Source organism: Artemia sp. Qi Xiang Cuo, chromosome 14 (genome assembly GCF_049724085.1).
Source record: "Artemia sp. Qi Xiang Cuo chromosome 14, ASM4972408v1, whole genome shotgun sequence".
Taxonomy (NCBI): domain Eukaryota; kingdom Metazoa; phylum Arthropoda; class Branchiopoda; order Anostraca; family Artemiidae; genus Artemia; species Artemia sp. Qi Xiang Cuo.
Genome location: NC_142807.1, coordinates 25,180,084 through 25,205,732, shown reverse-complemented (window position 1 = coordinate 25,205,732; position 25,649 = coordinate 25,180,084). Strand labels below are relative to the sequence as shown.

General features: G+C 37.0%; 1 protein-coding gene across 2 annotated transcripts in view; it reads left to right on the top strand.

Moving 5' to 3' along the window:
* The window catches only part of LOC148944301 (uncharacterized), a 149,441-nt gene that overhangs the window by 5,252 nt on the left and 118,540 nt on the right, over positions 1-25,649 (top strand). For both annotated transcript variants that reach the window (XM_089099777.1, XM_089099778.1), the window contains one exon: positions 1,222-1,364. In XM_089099777.1, coding sequence (XP_088955903.1) covers positions 1,222-1,364 — 143 coding nt within the window. The remainder of the gene's footprint in view (positions 1-1,221; positions 1,365-25,649) is intronic.

Genomic DNA, 25,649 nt, shown 5'->3' with positions numbered 1-25,649 from the left:
GTGCAAGGTTAATATCATTGTGTCTTGTTAAATTAATGCCCTTTTTAGCAATTTCCAGAAAATTTCCAGGTTTCAAATCAGGTCTTCCTTTCAGATGCGGATGACCGTAATGGTGCATCAATGCAAATAGACCTAAAATATTTAGCCTATAATGATCAACATTGCTCAACTTTCTATTTGAACATTTTCAATTATCAACATTTAATAGTTGGCAATTTTTTCAATGATGAGTTATCAATCAAAATCTAACGATTCGGTTTATGACCTTCAGCAGTATGAAGTCCAGGATTTGTGTCCCTCCCTAAAATCTAGTTTTTTCAAAACAATGCTTGATAAAAAAGCGATTACTTTTTTTTCAGTAAAAAGAGATGCCTAGATGTGACCCTGGCCAGGAAAGAAAATATGGAGCTGCAGCTCTCACGACTTTGAGAAGGGGGGGAGGGTACAGAGTTCAGTACGCAGTGGACATTTTGAACTTCACCATTCAAGCTTAAATTTATTTGCCTAATCTAGTTTCAAAAGACAGGACATGGAACGGAGGAAAAAGTATATGAGTTTTTTTCTCTAGTTAGGTCTTCAATAGATAATGATGGTTGCAGGGTAGGAGAGATAGTAGAATAATAAAGGTCAGAGGTGAATCTCCAGCATTTTTATTGGGGGGCAAGAGGGGTCCATATCTTGATACTCAAAGGGCATGTGATGCATAATGTTTTTTCTTCACATTATTTGGGGGGGGGCCAACTACCCCCGCCCCTTGCCACCCTCAAACGACGCCCCTGGTAAAGGTATAAAGTGGGATAGCCTAACTTAAAACCGTAGAAATACCATAAAGGGAAATGAATTAGATTGAATTAAAAAATTTGTTCGGCGCCATTGATGAGGGCAGCGAAGCATCGCATATAAGCGTGGGCCCTGGCTTTAAAAAGGATTGAATGAAGGACGTATTTTGTAGTGTTTCAACCTCGTAGGGCATTGTCTTTGTCATGAGGTTGTAGCAGTCGTAGTATTCAATCCGAAATATACGCGTGGTAGGCTACTGTTGTTTCTTTTATAGTATGTTGTTGGGTCTAGATCATAGAAGCTGAGGTCGAAGTCGACAACGAATTCCGTGCCTGAAGTTTAAAAAAATTGCGTTATGCACTGTAGTGTCTGCGACTTACTATTACTAATTCTATTAAAATTCATAATTTATTTGATTACATTTACTATTTTTCTCTTCAGGGATACTCGTGGCAAAGAAACTGAATTTGAATATTTACCATGTCCAGATGTTTTTTCTCAATTGGATAAGCTGAAGAAGCGCGACGGAAATCAGCAATATCTACTTAATTTAGACTGTCCTATTGTAGATGGCTCTAGTCCAAGTAGGTCAATCCATTTGCACTAGACACAAAAAACCCGTATTTAGAAAAATGATTTTTTAAGCAATGTCTTTCCTTATGAAAAGCTTTTTAGCTTGTCGTAAAATTATGGCTATTTTATAACTTCCTCTCAGTGCCACGGAAGAATTTGGATTTTTTCAGTAAAAACAATAAAACAGTATATTTAGGATTGATGGAAATAACATTTGATATAATTGAATATTCCTTTGTATTATCAATAGAGTAAAAAAACATTATTATTAGCTTTCAGTTGCTATGCATAACGTCACTTAGTCAAGCCAACAGTAGGCTATATGTGTAATACATCTTCTGAATTTGACACTTATGCAAATAAAAACAAATGGCCATTTTCTACAAGTGGTTGATCTGAAAATTACCGATCATTGCCACAACATGAAGCATATGGCTAAAATTTGAACTATGGTATTCTTAAAAAATGCTAATTTGAAGGTCATATCTGTTAAGTTTGTTTGGTAATCTGTAAATTTTGCAAAAAGGATTTTTTAGTTTATCACAATGTCACTCACTGGACATTATTTTTATTATAAGACATAATGAGTAAATCCACGATTGTTAATTTTATACCCATTTTTAAGTCACCTTAGCTTACGAAATATACTTGATAAAATTTTTTTTAGTATTAGCTCCCCAATTCAGCTCATGCCTCCTACATTTTGAAAACTTTTGGTCTTACCTTTTCTGATGGAGGATTTGGGAAGGCGTCATAACATCTAACCGTCAGGAGCACTAACGTCAGGACATCGACAAAATCTGTCATAACATCGAGAAAAAAATCCGTCAGAACCACTAACCATCATAACATCTAAAATTTGAAACTTTAGTTTTTTGGGGTTTAGGAGGGAAAAGGTACCTAAGTTAGGTTAGGTTACGTATTTAAAATATGCTATGCTTTACCCCCACCCCCCGGATGCGCAAATATATAGCCGAAACTTGTTTCTAAACTGTTATATACTTATTACTACTATATAAACTTATAAATTTTTTTGTCGATGTTATGACGGTTAGTGGTTCTGACGGTTAGATGTTATGGCGTTTAGTGCTTGTGACGGTTAGTCGAAATGGTAGCACCCTGGAGGATTTGATGTTTAAAGAACCTGTCAGAAGGTATTTCAGAGTCCTTCCCTATAATACAAATGATAATGACTGAGACATTTTTGAATTTTCTGGGCATTAGCAATTATATCACAATTTTTAACTTGCACTTCTAAGTTAAATTAGCTTAAGAAATACATTGGACGATATGGTTCTGGCTTCCCAATTTTAGTTCGTGCCTTCTACATCTTGAAACTTTTCGGCCTTGCCTTTCCTAATGGAGGGCTTAATATTAGTAGAAGCTTTCACAAGGTATTTTGGCTTATATTTTTTCACCATTTGTTTCTGGAATCAGAAAACCTTGTGAAATAAAGAAAAAAGAATTGAAATTATGAAATATTGCTGTTGAGCGTCAGCAGTCACAATGTTTGCTAAGCGAGGAAGGGGAGGAAGGTAACCAATCAACGCCGCCCTCCCCACAAATATAACCAGAAAATTTTTAGACAACCATTTCGTTTAGCATATTTGAAAGTTCCAATAACTATACTTCCGGGGAAGACAACACCCCCTCCCCCCAGAGCCCTCTGGTTAAGGGCCGTAAGTTATGCAGTTTGCCCACTGTTTACATGTAGTATTTTGTTATTGGAAAAGGGAGCATGTTTGACCCTGGGTGTCCAAAAAGGCTAAAAGTATTAAGGTGAAGCTTTAAGGAAAGTCGAGGGGAGTGTTCAACTAAATTAAAACACACACTGTGTGCATGAATGTTGTCAAAACTGTGTATCTTAGGAAGGACATAGGGTATTAAGTTGGAACTTTCAGGTAATGATGAGGAGGACGATCAATTGGCCAAAAGGCGATATGTGCACGCTGATACAATTACTACTACTACTGTTACTACTGCTACTACTTCTACTACAACAACTATTGCTACTACTACCGCTACTAATACTTCTACTGCTACTACCACTACAACTGCTTCTGCAGCGACTACTACTAAGGCTAAGGGTATTTAAAGTGAAAATATCAGGGCATGTTAAGGGATATGTTGAAATAACTAAAAGGTACTACGGGCGAACTGCTGATACTCATACGGGCTGTTACTACTGATTCCACTACCACTGTGACTGCTACTGTTACTGAAGCTAACGGTATAAAGGTGAAACTTTCAAGGAATATCCAGGGGGATGCTGAACTGAATCAAAATACACTATGAGCATGCAGGATGTTCAAAGCGCGTATCAGCGATATCCCAGAAACAGCTTAAGGTATTAAGTCTAAGCCTTCAGGAATATTAAATTGGATGTCGAACAAAATTGAAGCACACTATGTTGATGCAGATAATCAAAAGGGCAAAACAGCTATATCCCTTGAACACCATAGAGTAAGCTAAAACTTTCAGTGCATGTTAACAAGGCAAAAGGTACTATATGTATACAGCTACTTCTGTTGCTACTGCTACTACTACTACTGCCAATACTGGTACTACTACTACTATTGAGTGTTTTGAGAGGGATGTTAAACTAATAAAAATGTATATCAACACTAATACTACTTCTACTGCTACTGCTGCTAGTACTACTATTACTAAAGCTAAGGGTACTAAGGTGAAACTCCCAGGGAATGTACAAGAGGATGTCGAAATAAATCGAAACACATTATGAGCATGCAGGTTGCCAAAAGGGCGTATCAGCAATATCCCAGAAACAGCTTAACTTTCAGGAAACTTTCAGCTGAAACTTTCAGGGCTGGTTAAGGGGATGTTGAACTAGACAAATGGCTCAATGTTCGTATTACTACTACTGATAAAACTGGTTCTACTGCTACAACTGCTGCCGCTACTAATACTATGCTAATATTGCTACTACTGCTACAACGACTACTACTACCGCTTCTATTGAAGTAAATCAAGTGGTTTTAGTGCATCTAGGTTGTCAAAATGGCGTAGTTGGGATATTCTAGGACTGGAATAGGATATAAAGTTGAAACTATCAGGGAAGTTTTATTGCTATAAAATTAAGTCAATTGACGCTATGTGCATTTTGTTTGTCAAAAGGACGTGTCAATAATATCTAAAGAACAGCGGGGGTATTACTTTGAAACTTTTAGGGCTTTGGATTTTTGGGTATGTTAAACTAAGGTTGTCTAAAAGGTTGTCTAAGGTTGTTTGGGTATGTCTAAAGCGCATACCTGCGATATCCCAGTAACGGCTAAGGGTATTAAGTTGAAATTGTCAGTACTTGTTGCGTGGAAAATTGCACCAAATCAAAATATACTAAGTGAATCCAAGGCTGTCAAAAGGGTGCATCCGCGATATATTAGGAGATGTTAAGGAAATTATGTTGAAACTTTCAGGGCCTGTGGAGGGGGATAGTTGATTAACCCTTTCGTTCCCACTGACCACAGTTGAGGACAAATCTTTAATCTTTCATCCCAGAACCCAGTGAAAATATAATGAAATCACTGACATGCCATCTGTTAGAGGAGTGTCTTTCAAGTATTTCACCTGTACACAGTATCGCCATCTAAGGTAAGCCATGCGTTCTAGCCCGATAGAAAGTCTCAGGTAGGTCAAACATCAGAAAGGTAAGAATTCTTCCTTTTATAAATTTTTTTACTCTGATAAGGGCTGGATTTGGAAGTCTGGGATTTTTGCTGTAGAAAATTATGTCATTAAACTTTCCTTAGACAACTGTTACATCATCTTTGCAACTCTGGGCTATCAGCACATTGCCATTGCGTTTTTTCCCCGTTTGTGGACGCTGGGAAACAAGGGTAGTTGGACCGATGACACTGTAGTAGTGAATGTAAAAGGGACATCTAGGGGTTTCTTGTTGTTTTTACGATTTCTGTTGCTAGAGGGCACCAAGGTATTCGATAAGCACATGTCCTCGTTTGTGGACAATGGGAAATTCAGAGTTCCATGCACGGTAAGACCGGAAAAACAAGTAAAATCGTATCCATGGGATCGCATCATCTCGAAGGAATAAATTTCCAAATGGGGATAAATCCATTTATTTAGACAGTGAAAAAAACAGGTACAAAAGTCCAGATATTTCGATTACATATACAGTAATCGTCATCAGTAGAATTACTAAAATAATATAACTGAAACTAGCAAATTTATATACAAAAAAAAGTAACTTTTCGGGTCATTTACAAAATAATTAACGTCCGGCTTATTCACTGGATTATTTTCAGAGAAAAGTCACTGACAGAGTTCATTCAAAGTCTCGATGTAAATTTTCTTCTTTAATATTGCCCAAACGTAAAATAAATTTGTAATAAAAATGGCAAAGTCTTCTGTGTCTTCTAATTGCAAAAGAAATGTTGAGTTTATAGTTGTGTACTTGGTAGGTCTTATTTCCCCATATGTACGACGTATCGTGACGTAACACCTTTAAGTAGGCATTCCCTTCTTAGACCACACTGCCGTTCTATCGCAAACGAATAAATTTCCAAATGAGGATAAATCCATTTATTTAGACAGTGAAAAAAACACTGTCAAAAAAATGTTTTTTTACTGTCTAAATAAATGGATTTATCCCCATTTGGAAATTTATTCGTTTGTGATAGAACGGCAGTGTGGTCTAAGAAGGGAATGCCTACTTAAAGGTGTTACGTCACGATACGCATCATCTCGGAAATCCGAAATCTGTGAATAATCGGCATAGTATTTCTTTCAGGAATGGAAAGACGAAAAGAACTCAGTGCTGCAGATTGCCTTGTCGTCTTTGACGATCTCGATGTTACTGATCTTTCAAGCGAAGAAGATGACAGCGATCCCACATGGGATCCATCTTACTTTCCAGGAAATGCGGAAACCTTCTACGAGCTGCTTGACGATCAAGAAACGGAACTCGGCTGTGAATTCGACGGTGCAAGTGAAAGCGATACAGTCGCTGCTGTTATTGAGGATGTTATTTATGGATCTGCAAGTGCTCATATTTCTGAGACCCCAGCTGTAAGTTCTAACAATGGAAGCAAGCGAAAGGGTGTTTGGAGAGCTGCTGACCATCCATTAGCAGGAGCGCGACCGACCTTCCAAGCAGACCGTAATGAATTGCTGCCAGACGTTCTATTGCTGAAGGAGCCAGTAGAGTTTTTCCTCAGACTGTTCCCAGATGCCTTGATCGAGAAAATTGCTTTCGAATCTAACCACTATGCTGTTTCACAAGGTAGCAGTTTCAGCGTTTCTGTACATGAAATGAAGCTCTTCCTGGGGATAAACCTAGTAATCACTTACCTCAAATACCCGCGCCTGAAGTGGTACTGGAAATCTGACGAAGCAATGCGGATTCCGATTGTTGCTGATTCAATGTCTCGCAATCGTTTTGACGAAATTTCCAAATACCTTCATTTCAATGAAGCGCAGAGTGGGGAAAATGATAAATTTTTCAAAGTAAGACCGGTTCTTGACGTTTTGAAGAGTACATTCTTACAAAATGGTCCTCTCGAAGAACACCACAGCATAGACGAAATGATGATACCCTTCAAACGTCGCTCCCAAATGAAGCAGTACATTAAATCCAAACCCAAATTTTGGGGTTTCAAATGTTGGGCTCGAGCTAGTTCTTCAGGATACATCCACGAGTTCGAAATGTATGAAGGAGCTGCAGTAGGGAAAGAAATGTTTGGATTAGGCGTTGGTGGTGATGTCGTTGCTCGTCTTTCCCAGAAATTGACTGGAAGAGGTTATAAAATCTATGCTGATAACTTCTTCACCTCAGTTTCGCTAGCTGAGTATCTCGCTGGAAATCAGATTCATCTCGTTGGGACAGTCAGACAGAATCGAATCGCAGAAGCAGCTTCCAAGCTGAAGCCAGAAAGAGAGTTGAAGATTGAGGGTCGTGGAGCAAGTTCTGTCGTCACAAATAACAATGTCACAATTTTGCGCTGGTTTGATAACAAGATCATCCACACCATTTCCACCTACGCTGGTGTCGAACCTCAAGATGAAGTCAAAAGGTGGTCAAAGAAAGACCGAATGCAAGTACCAGTGAGGCGTCCATATGCCATTCAAGAATATAACAAATCAATGGGAGGTGTCGATCTCATGGACTATTTCATTGCTTTGTACCGCCATAACCGGAGAGGGAAAAAATACTACATGAAGGTCTTTTGGAACTTCGTTGACGTTGCAGTTGCAAATGCGTGGATTCTGTATCGTACGGCACAAAAGGCAGGGATGGAAAAGCACGATTTAGACGCTGGACTGAAAGAGCTTGGCCTATTGGAGTTCAAGGCCAGTGTAGCAAGAACTTTGATCAACACCGGGAAAACTGGTTTTGCAGCATCTGCTAGACCTCGCGGGAGACCTTCCCAGTCACCGTCGGTTTCTCAGACACGAAAACGAAAGTATAATTGCATTGTTGCACCCGAGATTCACTATGACGGACTGAATGGCCACTGGCCTACCAAGACGAATGCCGCCAACGCAGGACGCTGTTCGCTAGAGTCGTGTACTATCAAGTCGCGGATCAAGTGTCTGAAATGTGAAAAAGTTTTGTCCCTTTAATTTTTTGAGAGTTTTCACACACGCTAAGTGTCAGTTTTTTGTAATTGAAAATAAATAGATGATACTTTTGTTCGTAAATAATTCTGCTGGAAATTGTGAAAAATTAGAAACCTTAGTTCCCACCGTCCACATATGAGGACATATTTTTCTGCACCACCAAGCGGTGATGCAAAGATGCATGTTACACCACTAGAAAGAGCGCATTTTTCTCTCTCAGAAAAGACTATTAAAAACAATCCTACCAACTTTCTTAAAATTCGGGACTGAAAGGGTTAATATTTGTATGTGATAAGGTTTTAACCTGATGGAAGTTATAATTCCGTCAGTTCTATAGGATCCCAAAGATGATGCAGATTTTCAACCGGTATTCTTGAATATTTTACCCCTCACCCATCAATACAAAGCATTATAGTACAATTTCCATTAAAAATTGATGCAAAATTTTTCCAGCATATAAAAAGTAAGTCAAAATCTGGATTCTTATAGAGAAAAACAAAAAGATTTGAAATATTTATTTCTTAATGAATGAAAAAGACTATGTCAATTAAAAATGAAACGAAAACCATTTTTTTTTAAATTAACGGTTTTTATTTAATTTATGACCATTTTACAAATCATACTATGAAATCTCCCTCCCTCCTTCCCCCCTCCTGTGAAAAAATATTCCCCTGGAAAACACCCCGAGAAACTTTCATCTACACGGAAAGCTCTCTCCTTGAAAATCCCCCCTCACATTTGTGTTATCACCAAAGGCATAATTGTTGGACCTTTCAGCTATGCCGATCATATTGCTATCTCAAAATTTTGATCGAATATCTGGAGAAAATGGACGTGGGAGAGGGATTAGCTCACCAATCTTTTTAGTCACTTAAAAAGGGCACTGAAACCTTTGGTTTGTGTTCGAATGAGTTCTCTCCCGATCTTCTAGGTCCATTGGTTCTGTACGATCACCCCAGATGAAAAAAAAAAAAAAAAAAAAACTAACAACAGAGAAGCAAGTGAACACGCCTCTGTGGTCTTTCTTCTGGGAAACAATACAAAATTCCACGTTTTTGTTGACAGGAACTTGAAATCTCAACATTAAGGTTTTTTAATATGCTGTATCTGATAGATCTTCAAAATTCTTTGAGCTTTTGGAAGTCCGTCCTCCCCTTTTCAGAAATGAGGGAAATTTTCTCAGTCTCCTACTTTTTTATAGGTAACATTAAACTTAATGAATTCGATATATTTGGAACCGACATAAAAAGCCATTTCTTTTGGCTTATATTTACTGTTATCTAAATCCAGTTTTGTAGAGTTTCAGTTACTATTGAGCCGATTCGCTCCTTACTCACAATTCGTTACCACAAACCGTTTGGTTGTAATTCTTTTTTGTTTTGGGTTTCATTTATATATTGATTGTGATTTATGGTAGTTTTATAAAAATAAACATTTTGTATACATTATAATGTTTTAGAGGTAATTTCTTGGCAAAAAAAAAAAAAAAAAAAAAAAGGAGAGAGAGAAGAAGAAGAAAAGGACTGTCATCCTAATCCAGTAATTGAGATAAATTCGCACTTGAATGAGGTTTAAACCTTACTAATCTATCCAATTACCAAAGACAAAACAGAATAACCGAACCATCAACCAAATCGAAATGTCCAAATCCATGCAAAGTCGTCATCAATAAATGTAAGTCGTTGTAAATTTACAAGCAAAAGCACCTTAAATATAGTGAAATATTTCCAAGTAGTACCTTTCATTAGGGCTCATCAGAAGAAATAGCACCTGCCTTAACGGGTTTCGAGGCTTTACTTTCTTTACCAGGCACAGTGGAGCCTCTACCATAAGATCTTTATGGTATCCCTATTTTAGGTAAAACTTGTGAAATACATGCATTCTAGTAAAACTATTCGAAAAAACATACAAAATGAGTCTGATTCTTTCCTTAGTGAAATCCCATAGGTCAATGAAAGCAAAGACAATTCTGGAACAAATAAATACTGGTCCGGACGTGAGTTATAAAACAAAGTGTTTTAATTGTATCTGGACCCAATTATAGATTTAATGTCCTTCAAGCTGGTTTGAAAACAATGTATAAATTCAAAATTCGAAAAAAGAAAAGTGAAAGAGAAATTATATCAAAATATCATTCAGTATTTCTTTATAATTTTTTGCATATTTGCCCAAAAGTTCATGATACAGAAAACTAAATTTTTTAAATTGCCAAATAATTTTATTGGCAGAAAAACCTCTTAAGATCAGAAGCTTTTTATATCTATTTTTAAAATGTGTGTAATTACTGCAAATTCTTGCATACCTAAATAATTGGGAATAATAAGCTGAATAAGTGATATTTGAATGTATATTACTTTCAAGGAATGGAAAATTAAGTACTTCAAAATTAAAATCATCCGTTTTATTATATATTTTAAAAACTAATTTATTATTATCTGAAATATTCATGTTTAAGTCTAAGAAATAGTCAGAGTGTCCTGTCCTTGATTAATTTCCTGTCCTTGATTAACCTTGATTAATTTCAAAAATCGGAACTGTGTAAAGCCAATAGGAATGCAAGGGTATTTATATATTTCTTTTCGGAGTATTGCCATGAGAATGTTGTGCTTTAGCGGAAAGAGTGAGGGATGCGGCTGGAAGAGGGTGGTAGTTCCTTTCATAATAAAGGGTTTTACATTTGGTAGGCTATAATTACCGTGCAAAGTATGTTTTAACTTCGATCAAACTTTCATATGTAAAAAATTAGTTAAAAAAAATTGTTTGGAATCAAAAGTCAAAATCTGAATTTTAATTAGGTTTTGCCGGAATTTCAGTGCTTAATTTGAAATTTGAGTCTGTCTTGCCATAGATTTCTTATTTCAAACCTAAAATACTCAGGGTTCAGACATTTTTATTTATTTTTTTCCTACCATTTTGTAACTGTGTCGAAGGAGAAGTTGTAGCAAAATTCAGCACTCTTTGCTTCTCAACATTTTATTAATGTTCAAAAATAAAAAAAATAGAAAAAAAATAAACGGAAATATTTTATTTATACTTAGTCGAGTCATTTGTCGACTATTTTATTAGATGGTTTTAATCCCTTGACTCAGCACTGGAGCTATGGCACTTAGTTAAGCTCATAAACAGTGTAAACAAATATCAAGGATCCCGAAAGGTCTATTGTATGAGTGAATGGGATCCGGTGCTGAGTTTTTTTTTCAATATACACTTATTTTACCAATGTTATTCAATTTTCTGTATTTTAAAGTTATTGCAAGGCAGTTAATAATATAACGAGGGCCCTGATAAGACTGGAGATGATCAATAAGATAAAACACAAACCACTGGCAACAAAACAGAGTAGGCCTAAAGCCTATCTGTGGCGAAAAAGAAAAGAAAACAAGATAGATTGCTCAGATTAGTAACATGAAAGAAGAAAGTTTCGTTTTGCATAAATTAAAGCCACGTTACAGTCGTGGCAACCCCTCAAGGTACTGGGGGCAACGTGAGAAGAAGTGTTGCTTTAGGTTGTTTGTTGCTGCATGATTTGAAAGTAGCAGTAGTACTAATTTTTCTGTACGATCCAAGTACCAGCAAGGTGTAACCAAAGAATATGGGTAACTTACAACAGTGAAAAATGGTGCTAGCGGCGACAAAAATAAACTTTCAACGCCTTCTAGCGTTTGGCGACACTGCATTTTTTCAGTGTACTAACAAGAATAATTAATTTAATTTGTGTAGTTGGTAAAATTAGTGTAGTAATAAGTGTCTGATCTCAGGTCCTGACAGAAAAACAATTAGATAGCTTGAAAGAACTACAAAGTGTTGCCATACGCTAGATGGCGCTGATGGTTTTTTTTGGCGGACACTAGCACCAGTTTCCACTCTTATAAGTTACCCATACACCTTGGGTATAACATTATTACCTTCCTAATGTAATTCACTGATAAGAGTTCTAACAGTTGGGATCGTCTCCTGGATTATTTCTTGAAAAATTCAAACTACTCTTGTCCAAAATATCTGCCAGATCTCAAGTTAAACAAAGTCTACTTTTCTTTGAAGTTTTATTCAGTAGTGCTTTTTAACAAAATGAGCAATTCTCAGTAATTTTGGGCCTTTGCGCCAGAGATTGTATGTATGTAGAGAAGCGTCATAATCATAATGTATTTATGATTTTGTTATTATTTTTGGTTTATGTTACCGCAGTGTATAATTATTTGACATTAAGTTTTATTGATTTTTTTTTATTTTATTGTTTCTTTTTTCCTACCTTGTTTGCAGTGATTACTGTATAACGGGCTTTTCAATAAATTAATTTAAAGAACTTTTTCCACAAAATAAGTTTTTCAAAGAAAAGTAAAGAACTTTATTAAGCAAAAAATGAGCAAAACTAAAATTAAATAATCTACCAAACGTGAAATTACCCCACATCAGCATCGATAAATAAATGAAACTAAAAACGGTGAGAAATTACAATAAACAACCGAGTCATACTCAAAACAAGCAGAAATTCACATAATTTGGTCACAAAACACCTATGCCTTCCCAAGGCCAGGACAAAATTTGCACTTTACATATAAATGTTTTTACTTTTACAACTTAAATAAATCAAATAATATTAATATTTTGATTACTAAATATCATTATATCTGTATTAAACTGACAATGCACATTAATTTGTATTTTTTCTATAAAGTACAAATTTTGTTCTGGCCTTGGGAAGGCATAGGGGTTTTGTGACCAACTTACGTTAATTTCTGCTCGTTTTGAGTATGACTCGGTTATTTATTGTAGTTTCTGTTTGTTTTGGGTTTCATTTATTTATTAATCCTGATTTGTGGTAGTTTCATTTTTGGTAGATTATTGATATCATTTTTGCCAATTTTTGGTTTAATAGGGTCATGCACTTTTATTAAAAAAACTTACTCCATGGAAAAAGTCCCTAACGTCATCTTCTTTTCGTTATAAATTTATAAGTTCTTTTCAAAAAAAAAGAAAATAATAATTTAAATCTTTTTATTTTTTAAAACTTTATAGTTTGGCCTGCTATTTGTATACTGGAGAAAAATTTTCAGCAATTTTTAACAAAATACACCCTTTTAAAAATCTAGACTCAAATAGTTCTGTTTAATTTAGTTTCATACCTCCTCTGGTTGACCTGAAATGGAAAACTTGATACCATTCGCAAAAAATATACTTTCTTTGATAGCTTGGATACCCTTACGCTATTTTGATTTGGTTAATTTTTAAAAGCATAAATGGGTGGGGTGGCGGGGGTGGGGGGCAGTGGAAGGGGGATTAGTTGCCCTCAAATCACTTTCGACTTTTAAAAAGGGCATCAACCCTTTCTATTTTCAATCGAATGAGCCCTTTTCGAAGTTCCCGAGACAACTCCTTCGATACGAAGTGCCCTGGTCTAAACAACAACAACAACAAAAAATAATATATTATACACACTTCCATGGGCGTAGGCAGCATTAGGCAGCATATTGTCTAGGGGGGGGGGCAGTCGATACTGTGATGTAGTTTTATCAACTGCTTTTTCTAAAACATCTGCTTTTTCAGCCATATCTAATGTAAATTTGAAGGTCTAGGGAGGCAGCTGCCCCCTGCCCACCCACCCAACGCCCATGCCCACTTCGATCTTTACTATAAAAATGTCAAGCCGTCCAATCACTTTAGACTATTAAAAAGGGCACTAGCCCATTGAATTTCCATTCGAATGAGCCTTTTTTGAAGTTTTTACGACAACACCTTCTATAAAAACCTTATATGCCCTCAGGGAATGACTTAAAACACTTGCCCCGAGGGTTGTGGGGGAGTGTCGTCCTCAAAAACATATTTTCTATCTGGGAATCAACTACGCTGAACAATGGCGTGGGCGTGGAATGATGGGTGTGGGGAGGGGGCTAGTTTCCCTCCAATCACTTTCGACTATTAAAAAGGGCACTAGCCATTCCAATTTCCAATCGAATGAGCCCCTTTCGAAGTTTCTACGACAACTCCTTCGATACGTAGTGCCTGTCGAAGAAAAAAAAACATTGTAGCCACTTCGTTCTTTACTTAGGCAGCGCTAGCGCGCTGCCTATGATAATTATAAACGGTGCATTTCAAACAGTTCGTGGTAACGAACTGTAAGTAAGGAGCGACCCGGCTCAATGGTAACCGAAACTCTAGAAAACGGGGTTTTGATACCAATAGATACATCAAAAGAATCAGATTTCAATGCTGATTTCAAATATATAACTTTCATCAAGTTTGGTGCTACGCATCAAAAGTTGGCTGATTTTCAAAAAAAGGGGGAAAGATCCCCTAAAAGTTATAGATCCTTAATGAAAATCACACCATCATATTCAGCGTATCAGAGAATCCTACTGCAGAGGTTTCAAGCTCCTATCTACCAAAATGTGGAATTTTGCATTTTTTGCCAGAAGAAAGATCACGGATGCGTGTTTATTTATTTATTTTTTTCCCAGGGGTGATCGCATAGACCTAGTGGTCCTAGAATATCGTGGGAGGGCTCATTGGAACGGAAATTAAAAGTTCTAGTGCCCTTTTTAAGTGACCAAAAAAAATGGAAGGTAACTAGGCCACCTCCCACGCTTATTTTTTTCCCAAAGTCACCCGATCAAAATTTTGAGATAGCCATTTTGTTCACCTTGGTCGAAAATATGATAAATATGTCTTTTAGGATGACTTAATCCCCCGAAGTCCCCAGGGGGAGGCCAAAAAGTTATGAAATTTACCCATTGTTAACATATAGTATTGGTTATTGCGAAGTATACAGAAGTTTTCCGGAGGCTTTTTTAGTGTCATGGGGGGGGGGTCGGGGGTTATGTTGGAGGATCTGTCCATGACGGAAGTCTTCATGGGGGAAGGGAAATTGCCATGAAGGGGGCGCCGGACTTGCCAGCATTATTTATTGGTTATTGGGAAGTATACAGACATTTTCAGGAAGGATTTTTTTCTGGAGGGGGGGGGGGGCTAGAGGAGGGGGTTACTCTGGAGAATCTTTCCGGGGAGGATGTTTCTTTGGGGTAAGGGACATTTCTATGAAGGGGGCGCCGGATTTCCAAGCATTATTTAAAAAACGATCAGAAATTAAATAAAAAAAACAAGTTTTTTCAACTGAAAGTAAGAAGCAATATCGGAACTTAAAACGAATAGAAATTATAACGTATGTGAGGAGGTTCTCCCCCAAGTCAATACCTCGCTCTTTACGCTATAGTTTTTTTTAGTGCTTTCAAACGAGCTATATCTTCTAGTTAAACGGCCTTTGTGATTCAGGGGTTTGTTAATCGAATTTTTTTTTACTTTCAACGTAAAGAGCGTGGTATTGACTAAGGGGAGAATCCCCTCATATACTTAATAACATATACGCAATAAAAAAAAAAAAAAAAACAAGCGATACAGCTCAATAGTAGTCGAAACTTTTAAACACGGAATTTTGATGTCAATAAATGTATAAAAAGAATGGGTTTATAATGCTGATACTAAATATATAAATTTTATTAAGTTTAGTATTACTCATCAAAGGCAACGAGCCTGAGAAAATTTACCCGATTTTTTAAAGAGGGGGGAAACATCCCCTACGAGTGAAAGAATTTTAATGAAAATCACACCGTCAGATTCAGCGTATCAGAAAACCCTATTACATAGGTTTCAAGTTCATATCTGCAAAAATCTGCAACTTAGTATTTTTTGCCGGAAGAAAAATATACGAATATAGAAGTTAGTACGTTAATTTGTACTAACTTATTATACTTATTGAATTAACTTATTAACTTATTGAGAAGTTATGATTATTGGGATGTATACAGACGTTTTCAGGAGGGATTTTTATGGGGGGGGGGGTCGGAGGAGGGGATTCCCGATGGAGCTATGAAGTATCCCAGTGAGTGTATTACATCCTGATTGCAGCAATACTAGTGAGCTACATTATCTTGCATTTGAAATGGTCGCTTCCTAACAGATGCAAATATCCTAGTGTTGGGCCGACATGCTTGACCCAACGATTCGGCTTCTTTAGTCCCAGGTTGCATAAATTTCACTTTGGCAGAAAACGTAATACTTCCAGGTCGGCACTGATGTTTGTTCAAAAAACACTTAAATGAAACACTACATTTACTTTATGCTAGTATGTTTTTTGTTTTCTTTTAGTTAACAAAGTGTACAGATACCTCGCTATTCTTCTGTAATTTTTTAGTAGCCATATACCAAGAAAGAATTATTTTCTGACTTCAACGATAAAAAAAACTGACTAAAACTATAAAAAAAACTCAAATAAAAGTTTCAAATTCAGAAACCTTATTTTCCAGAGGGGGGGGGGGAGTATTTCCCACGAGGGTATTTTCCAAGGAGGGGATATTTTCCGCGGGGATTACTTTACGAAGGAGGGGGGGGGGTATTTTTTTTTGGGGGGAGGGGGGTTAAACACCCTCTCCCCCATTCACTATATTCATTTATGTTATTTTACTGTGTTCATGGCCGTATAAGATAGATAGATAAGATAATTGGCTTTATATTTGGCCGTATATTTGGCTTTAAAAACACTTATTTGTCTATCTATCTAATATGCAGAATAATTGTACCATACACATTTTGCATGCAGACCCGTTATGCTTACTCCGTTATGCTAATAACTCAATAAGTTAATTTGTAAATTACGTCATAACCAAATTTAGAGATATCCATTTAGCAAAAGAAAAGTAAAATTTTTGTGCAAATTTGTTTGCTTATTCAATGACGGTGAGCCAAAATAAAAGCTGCATTAACTAAAAAACGATCAGAAATTAAATAAAAAAACAACAAGTTTTTTAAACTGAAAGTAAGGAGCGACATTAAAACTTAAAACGAACAGAAATTATTCCATATATGAAAGGGGCTGTCTCCTCCTCAACGCCTCGCTCTTTACACTAAAGTTTGACTCTGTCTCACAACTTTATTTTTTAAAACAATAAAAAACTTTAGCGTAAAGAGCGAAGCGTTGAGGAGGGGACAGCCCCTTTCATATACGGAATAATTTCTGTTCGTTTTAAGTTTTAATGTCCCTACTTACTTTCAGTTTAAAAAACTTGTTTTTTTTATTTAATTTCAACAAGATCCGATACTTTAGGATACACCACTCCTTCGTCTGAAATTCTGCAAATTTACTTACTTTAGTAACTTTTGATGGGTATCTTTAAACTTAATAACTCTTATGTATTTGGAAACAGCATAAAATGTAGTTTGGATATATTGTCCCAATCTCTCCTGTTCCTATATTTTTGGTTATTTTGGCAAAAATTGCTCTTCACTTATACTTCGTTACCTCGAAAGGTTTGATTTAAAAAATTCCACGTAATTATGATAAAATGCTATTTAGGAATTTAATCTAATAATCCAGATTGCCAATGAAAAAGACCTTAGGCCTTAGGTTTCGTTTGAACCGTTTCAAGTACGAATATATTATACAACTTAGAAAAAAAGGAAACCGATTAGCAGTCAACCTGGCATTCAGAAGCATAAGAAGAATTCTTGATTGAGCTATTGACGAAGTTTCATTAAAAACCCTTGCCAAGCGTTAGCTCTTGGAACAGCCACACTAATGCCAGGATCTCCAAAAGAATTTAAATAATTGATCGGCTTTCATCTAATAAGTTTTAACATGTTTGCGTCATTTGCCTATTGGCAGGTAGGATGATTTTTTTTTTCCAATTTGGCGTTTGTACTTTTGAGCTAAAGAACTATAGGTAAATTTGTAAGAACGCTTTTTGCTTAGGAAATATTAATATTTTGGTTTAATTTCCCAGATTTCTGAGGGGAATGGGATATTCATTGTATGTCATTGACTATTCCTTATCGCAATCAGCCTTAATTATTAAATGTTCTACCATGGCGGTCTAAAAACGCAAGGCACCGTTAGGGGACACCTTGTCCCTAGTATGTTCTTCGTAAAATGCCAAAAAGGAAATTAGAATACTGTAGCAGCAAACTAGGCGTCTTCTGGTCATTTACCCGCCCCCCCCCACCCCCGTTAAGTCAAAGTGGCTCTTCAGTTCTGAAAATAGCCTACAAAATTGGAGCCTTAATAAGCATTATATATTTAGTTTGAAATAAATATGCAGATCTAATTGAAATCGATTAAAGGCAGCTTTATATTGCTACCTAAATAAAGAACCCTACATGCCTTTAATTTATTCTTTCTTATTTATTTTTTTCCTTGGCCGTTTTATATGGGGAGGGATGGTCGTAGAAACTTTTGAGGAGCTCATTCGATTTGGAAATTCTAGTGCTCTTTTTATTAAGTCAAAAGTGATTGGAGGGCTACTAGCCCCCCCCCCCTCAAGTGTCCATTTTCTCTCCCCAGTCCTCCGTAGCCCCCCAGGACATCCAGTTATAGTTTTAAGATAGTTATTCTATTAAAAATAATCGAAAGTTTGAACATATTTGCCTCTGAGAATGCCAGGAACCCCACAGCCCGTGATGACGGGCAGTAAATATGGTGCAAGGGCGTTGCCTATAGTAAAGACCATAAGGCTTCAATCTTTTATTATTTATTCATTTTTTTCCCTGAGGCACTTCATATGGAAGGTGGGTTGTATATAAACTTTGGAGTGGGCTATTTTGATTGGAAATCGGGAATTCTAGTGTCCTTTATAAGAGTAAAAAGTCTGCGGAGGGCAACGAGTCCCTCTTTTCTCCAAATGCATCCGATCAAAAATTTAAGAAAGCAAAATTGTTCAAAATAGTCCAAATATCAAAACTCTGGGGTAGAGGAAACCTCCGTGAGCCCAGGGGCAAGTGTTGTAAGTTATGCCCCGGAGGTATATAAGGTTTTAATTGAAGGGGTGGTCGTATAAACTTTGGAGGGGGCTCATTCGATTGGAAATCAGAATTTATAATGTTCTTTTTAAGATTCAAAAGTGATCGGAGGGCAACTCTGCTCCCTGCCCTTTTCTGCTAATTGCTCCTCCACTTTTTAACTTCCATGATATTGGATCAAATTTTTGATACAGTCATTTTGTTCAGGTTGGAATCTATTCATAGTTAAGTAGCAAGGTAAATCAAAAGACACTATTTATTACCAAAAGAATTTCCGATTGTCAAAATAGTTTATACACTATCTTGAGTACACCTTTGGAGACCAAGGTGGTACCTCCAGGGAATTTTGGGGGGCTAAGGGACCATGTGGACAATATTTTTTAAACGAGGGGGGAGAGAATGGCAAAATGTGTTTTGTATAATATCTGCCTAAAAGTTTTAGTAATTTACGCCCCTGCTGGACTAAAATAAATTGGCTATGAAGTAGCGACGTAAATCCAAAGACACCGCGTTTGCCCTGGTTGACAAAATAGGATATCTGTAATATATCAAGAACGGCTTTGGAGATGGATTTGATACTTCCATGTAGTGTGGAGGGGGCTAAAGTAAACTCAAATTTTGTGTTGGGGAACATTGTTTCACTTTAAGCCCCTATGTAAATTAGAATTCATTCACACCAAAGTAGTGAGGGAAAGTAAAAGACACCGAGTGGTACGACGGTATGAAAATAGTGCATCTGCTATGTCGCTGGAATGACTTGGAGAATCTGGAAGTGTTAATGGTGTCAAGTTTTGGTCTCGGGAAGGGGGCAGTAGGGGGGGGGGATGGTTTTTCCATCCACCTAAGTGTTTTTTACTATTAACCTCTATCAAACCCTATAATATATTCATGGTTCAATAGCAAGGTAAATCAAAAGACGCTATTTGTCGCCAAGAAATCAAAACAGCTTATATGTAATATTCTGGGACCGCTTTTGAAATCAAGTTGAAACTTTTAGGGAGTGTTAAAACGACCTTGGATTTTAACTGGGGAAAAGGATTTAGGGGAATATTAGTATAAAATCTGTTAAAATTTTTGGTACTATGAGCCCCTGTGAACTAGAATCTATTTCCGGTGAAATAGTAATGTAGACCGAAAAAAACCATGTATATCCGCGTTAGCGCATTCGCATTATCTGAGGAATTGCTTGCTGGATAGAGTTGAAATGATCAGAGGGTGCTGGGGAGAAGGAGGAACTGGACCTTAAGTTTTCACCTGGGGGAGGAGCAGAGGTAAATCGCGAGAAATTATGTATTCAGGTGACTGAAATAGCATATCTGAAGCACTTCGGAAAAGACAGGTGGGTATCCAACCGAAGTTTTTGGTTCTTTTTTTTTGGGGGGGGGGGAGACGGCTTTTTAACTTATGTTTGGAGGTAGTGGATATGGTGACCAAAAAATATGCTTGCGACCCTCCTTAATGTCTTGGCACCATTTACCCTGTGCAACTTTGAATCCATCCTCGGTTAAGCATTAAGGAAAATCAAAATTTATTTGCCTATGCTATCAAAATAGAGTATCTGTAATGTTTAGGAAAGGACTGGAAAGGGGGGGGGGGGTCAAATTAGAATTTCAGGGAATGCTTGGGAATACAAAGGGGGATTCCAATTTTATGTTTTGGAATAAGTGAAAAAATAAATTTATTGGCTCTATTGGTTCGTCCGAGAAAGGACTGACAATTTTTTCCTTGAAAGCTTGAAACTTATATCCGTAAGCTATTGGGTCGAAGGGCCCTTAATATATAACAAAAGTTGAAAAAAAATGTTTTGTCTGAAATTAGTTCAAACCTTTTTACTCCTGATAAAAAGGTCTTAAATTTCGTCTCTCTAATCAGCTTTCAAAGACACCTACAAGTTTCTTCATCAGGTGGATCCCTATGCAAAATTCTACAAAAACTAATTTTGGCTTTATTGGTCTTTGATAATTGGGGTGACCAAAACTTTTTTCGTTTCTTGATAGGTATTAACCTATTGGGTATTATTATTATTATTATTTATTGGAAAACCCGTCATATAAAAAAGGAAAAGACGGAGCAATAAGCAAAACAACAAAAAAAAGCAATACACATAAACTTAGGAGTTATGCATATGGTTTTTAGTGACAAACACTAGAGCTAAGACCTAAATCAGGACTTAGAACAAATTACACAAAACGAGAAAGAAAAACACAATTATACACTGCTCTGTAGGTACGCGACATGTTTCTTTTCTTTTTTTTAGGCTCCTAAATACTTGACGAAAATAAATAATATGAACATCATTGCATCAAGCCGTAATTGGTAAAAAAAAAAAAAAATCAAAAAAAAAGATAATCATATTAACTAGTGTAAATATGACAAGAAACGGTAAAAACAGTTAAACGACACTTGCGCCCGCTGGTCTTGAATTCAGATCACTCTCAACAGATGATTCATTTACTCCTATATAAATAAATAACATAAACAAGTAAATTATTCAATCACGGATCATTTTACAAATTTAATTAAAGCAATTTGCTTAAAATAACCGATAATTAATAAACAACTCTATTATTAGTAATATACACAATATATTATGAAAAAAAAATTTACACAGAAATTGAAAATAACCAGTGTACATTAGAATGGAATAATGATAAAATATAATAAATCATAAGAAATTGTAAAAACTAAAGAAATAACACAAAGTCGTAAAACAAACAATTAAAAAAAAAAAAAAAAAAAAACACAACAAATACATCTTAACTAATGGGTAAATAATGACGACCATGGATGATTCAACTTCATTAAACGGGAATTATAAGCACGAATTTGCTTTTCCACAGCTAAAAAGTTTGAGCGACAGAGTTAAAAAGTTTCGAGAGAAGATGGCGGTTGAACCGTAACTTATTAGTTACAAAAGAAGCATATGATAACCCAACTCTACGCTCAATGTGAGCAATTAATAGTTGTCGCGTGTGCATTACTGACGAGCCAATGGGAAGACCGAGGTACGTGGTATGATCTACTGGTTTAATCCTACTATTTCCGAGAGGAATATCCCTAGGCGACGCTTGCTTCCAATTGAAGAATACAACTTCGGACTTTTCAGAATTGAACTGAAGACCTAGTTTTGCATACTCAGATTGTACCGTTGCAAAAATCTCGCTAATGTGCTAGATAGTGCGGCTGACATTCAGAATGGCCTCGGCATAACATACGAGAGGTATATCAAGACTGGCAAAGATAAAAGATGTGGGAACAGCTGACTCTGCATCAAGAACTCCATTATTGAAGAGTGAAGGGGAAGAAACAGCACCTTGACGGGTACCTTTTTCAACATTGACAAAAATATTAGGGGTTGGTGCATAGACTTGAGAGCCGTCAACTTTAGCTAATGGGTGAAGTATTAGGCGAACTTTAAGACGATAATACATGTCTCGAAGGGCTCTGATATATGAGGGGCTCACTCCACGTTTTGCTGCATGGAGTAGCATAGCGGCGTGAATGAGAGAGTCGAACGCTTTACGAGCATCATGCCCAGCAAAAACGAGAGTTACGCCTAATACATTAGCATCGATTAATGCCTTCGCGACAACTGACAAAGCGTGGGCACAACCGAGACCTGGCTGGAATCCAAATTGGTAAGGTGGAACATAGCATTTTGTGTTCAGATGGTCAATGAACAGAAGTTCAAAAAGCTTACAAAAATTAGTGGAAACAGTTACAGGGTAGAGAAACGAATAGTGGGTTGCTACTTTGCCTTTCTTTTCAATCGGGATGAAATTTCTGACTGAAAAGGAAGAATGTAATACTCCTTGAATAACAACCACCCGCATCGAACGAGGACTATAGTTTATCTGCAGATCGCTTCCATGCAGAATGTGAAGAGCGCTTATTTTATCGATGCCAGAAGATTTCTTACGCTTTAGGCGTTGGATTGCTCGCAGTACAGAATCAGCTGAAACAACAAAATTGTTGGTTGGACACCTAGACAGAAATTTATAAAGATTATCTTCATATTCGGACTGTAGGGCGGCATCTGGTGGGGAGAATTCAGCAGAGAAGCATGAATTCCATTCGGAATCAGGAATAACTTGAGTAGATAGGCGGGCCCTTGGAGGATCTCTTGATACATTTCTCCAGAAGGGAGGTTGGGACAGAGAAGCTTGCTGGGATGTCTCTTCAACTATCTGGTTCATGTGGATACATAGTTCTCTTGCAAACTTTCTTTTGGTAAAAAGACGAATGTCAGAAACCCAGCCAGAGCCAGGACGGTCACACCGAAGCCACAAATGGAACCAAAATTTGGATTTTCTCCAAGCTTCAACTAGGCTCGAATTACTGGACCAATGCTTTGTGACACCCCGCCGTATACGTTTAAGAGGTATACTGGCTTTTTCTGCGCATCGCTGAGCATGGCAAATTTGAGCAAGATAGATATCTAGCAACATCCGTATTTCATTTGCATCAACTTGCGGATTTTCCATGAGCAGCTGGAACGGAACATGAATTTTATGCAGGACAGAATTAGTTAGTGCAGCAAAAAGGTCATCTTGGATATTTTCCCAATCCCTGTAAAATTGGGCGTGGGGCTGATGTGGTTGTGTAGTGGGAGTAGACTGAGCAGAGGAACAATAAATAGATGCAGATATTGGAAGGTGGTCTGATAGTTGGAAATCAGTAACGACGTGAACAGGTGACACATGGAGATTTATAGAAGAAACTGCATGGTCAAGGTTCGATACGTGACTTGAATGGTGTGTGTAAGTGTTATCAAGATCTTTCGGCAATGTCCTAAGCCAATCGTCAAAAATACCAGACAAAATAGAAGTACGCAATAACGAGGCGTCAGTTAAATTACATTTAAAATCTCCTATAATAATATAACACTTACCTAACAGGTGAATCTTTGAAAGGCAAGACCCTAGTTTCTCACACACAGAAGTAAATAAAAATTCCGATCGGTCATTGCGATAATCTGTTGGGAGATAGACGTTTACAATAACATACTCTTTTACACGGACAGCAAGAAAAAAATCACATGAATAAAAAATACTCAACCGGCACGAGGTCCTAACAAGCATCGCAATACCACCCGAGGGGCGGCCGCTAGAAGCGGATCGTTTAGCGGGCACCGAATAGCTAGTAAAATTATTGTCAATTTTCAGAAGGCCTAAACTATGACTCGTCAAGAAATGCTCTTGCAAGCACAATACGTCACAATTCGAAAGCAAACCTTTTATCACAGGAATTTTGACTAAAAATCCACCATGAATATTCCACGAAAGTACAGCTTGCGTAGTAGTAGACACATCCATGTCATACCATGGGCCTTGCTAGTTGACTGTTGCTATTGGGACACTTTACACTGTAATAAGTATGGCCGGTAACTTTACATTCTAGACAGAACATTTTTTCGGAACACGGAGAGGCACTGTTTGAGGTGTGATCTCATGATCCACAGCGAGAACAGAGGGCCCGATTAGAGCACTGCGAGGCCAGATGCCCAGTATTATGACATGAGAAACAACGCTTCGGGAGATATACAAATGCTTGTGCAGAAAGCTTTTCGTAGCCAACTTTCACAGAAACTTTTAAGAACTGATCCAGGTTTTGTTTTGAATCAAAGTAGACCTTGAACACTCGGGACTTTCCGCACTGTGAAACTTTCACGCAATTTGGTACAAGAGATTTTACTTGATTCTCATCGTATTCGATCGGTACACCTTTCAGGATCCCTATAAACAGTGGGGATTTCACACTCACCGAGATGCCCGAGGTACTGTTTTTAGCATTCTCGGCAATTTTATTCGCTGCACGCTTTGACTTAACAACAAGTTTCCATTCCGAAGCCGATTTTTTAAGTTCACTTATTTCACCTGAGGCCTTAGGGCAAAGTTTATCGACGAAGTCCTTATAAGCATTAGGTGAGGTAGGTTTGCAGGACAGTTTTTTAGTATAACGGCAAACGTAGGAGCTGGGGCAGGGTTAATTGTTACGTTGGTATCAATTATAGCAGGCCAAACAGGACCTGAATGCGTTACATTCTCTAAAAAGCCGTCAATTTCCTGAGAGAATTCATTAGCTTTCGAGCCTAAGGTAGACGAGACTGCCTCACTGATTGCTGGGGTTTCAAGAGGTAAGACTATAAGAACAGTAGGAAGAGGTAAATTATTCTTTGCTGCCTGATTTAACTTTTTACAAATATCAAGTACATTATCTTCATTCTTTGTATCTTCCTCAAATCGGCTCTGAATATCCAGCTCCTCATGCAGAAACTCTCTAGCACTGATAATAATACCATGACAAAAAAAACTTACACAGCTTTTCCAATAATCAGATCAGTTTTCGCACCATCATGCATAGATCTCGTGACTAAGTTCAGTAATGAGTTTAAAATAATTTTCCTATTTTGATCGGTCATTGCGCAATCTAATTATCATAGCCAGGGACAGTCGAATATTCCAATCAAAATATATATGTAGTAGGTCAATTAATATGTAGGTCAAATAATGTAATCCAAGTTCAAGGTGAACTATTTTCAAGTCCAAATCCGATTATGAAATTAATTCAATAAAAACCATAGGGAATGTCAAATGTCTTACTGTATTGACAGCTTTACTGTATGAATGAGATTATATCCAAAAAGAGGTGTTTTCAGTATGAACTCTCAATGTAGACTGTATGACAGTATGTAGACATGGGCATACAGACCTCAGTGAAAATACAAATATTTTGAGAATTTAGGTCGATCAAAATCACTTAAAAATGTCTCCTTTCCCCAAACACATTATATCTACAATCTACGATGACCCTAAGCCTGGTATTGAAATCTAGAACATATCTGGTTATTCATTATATAATGTTATAATTCTGACCGCCCTTTCCTCCCAGTATTATTAATGCACATGAACATCAAGCTT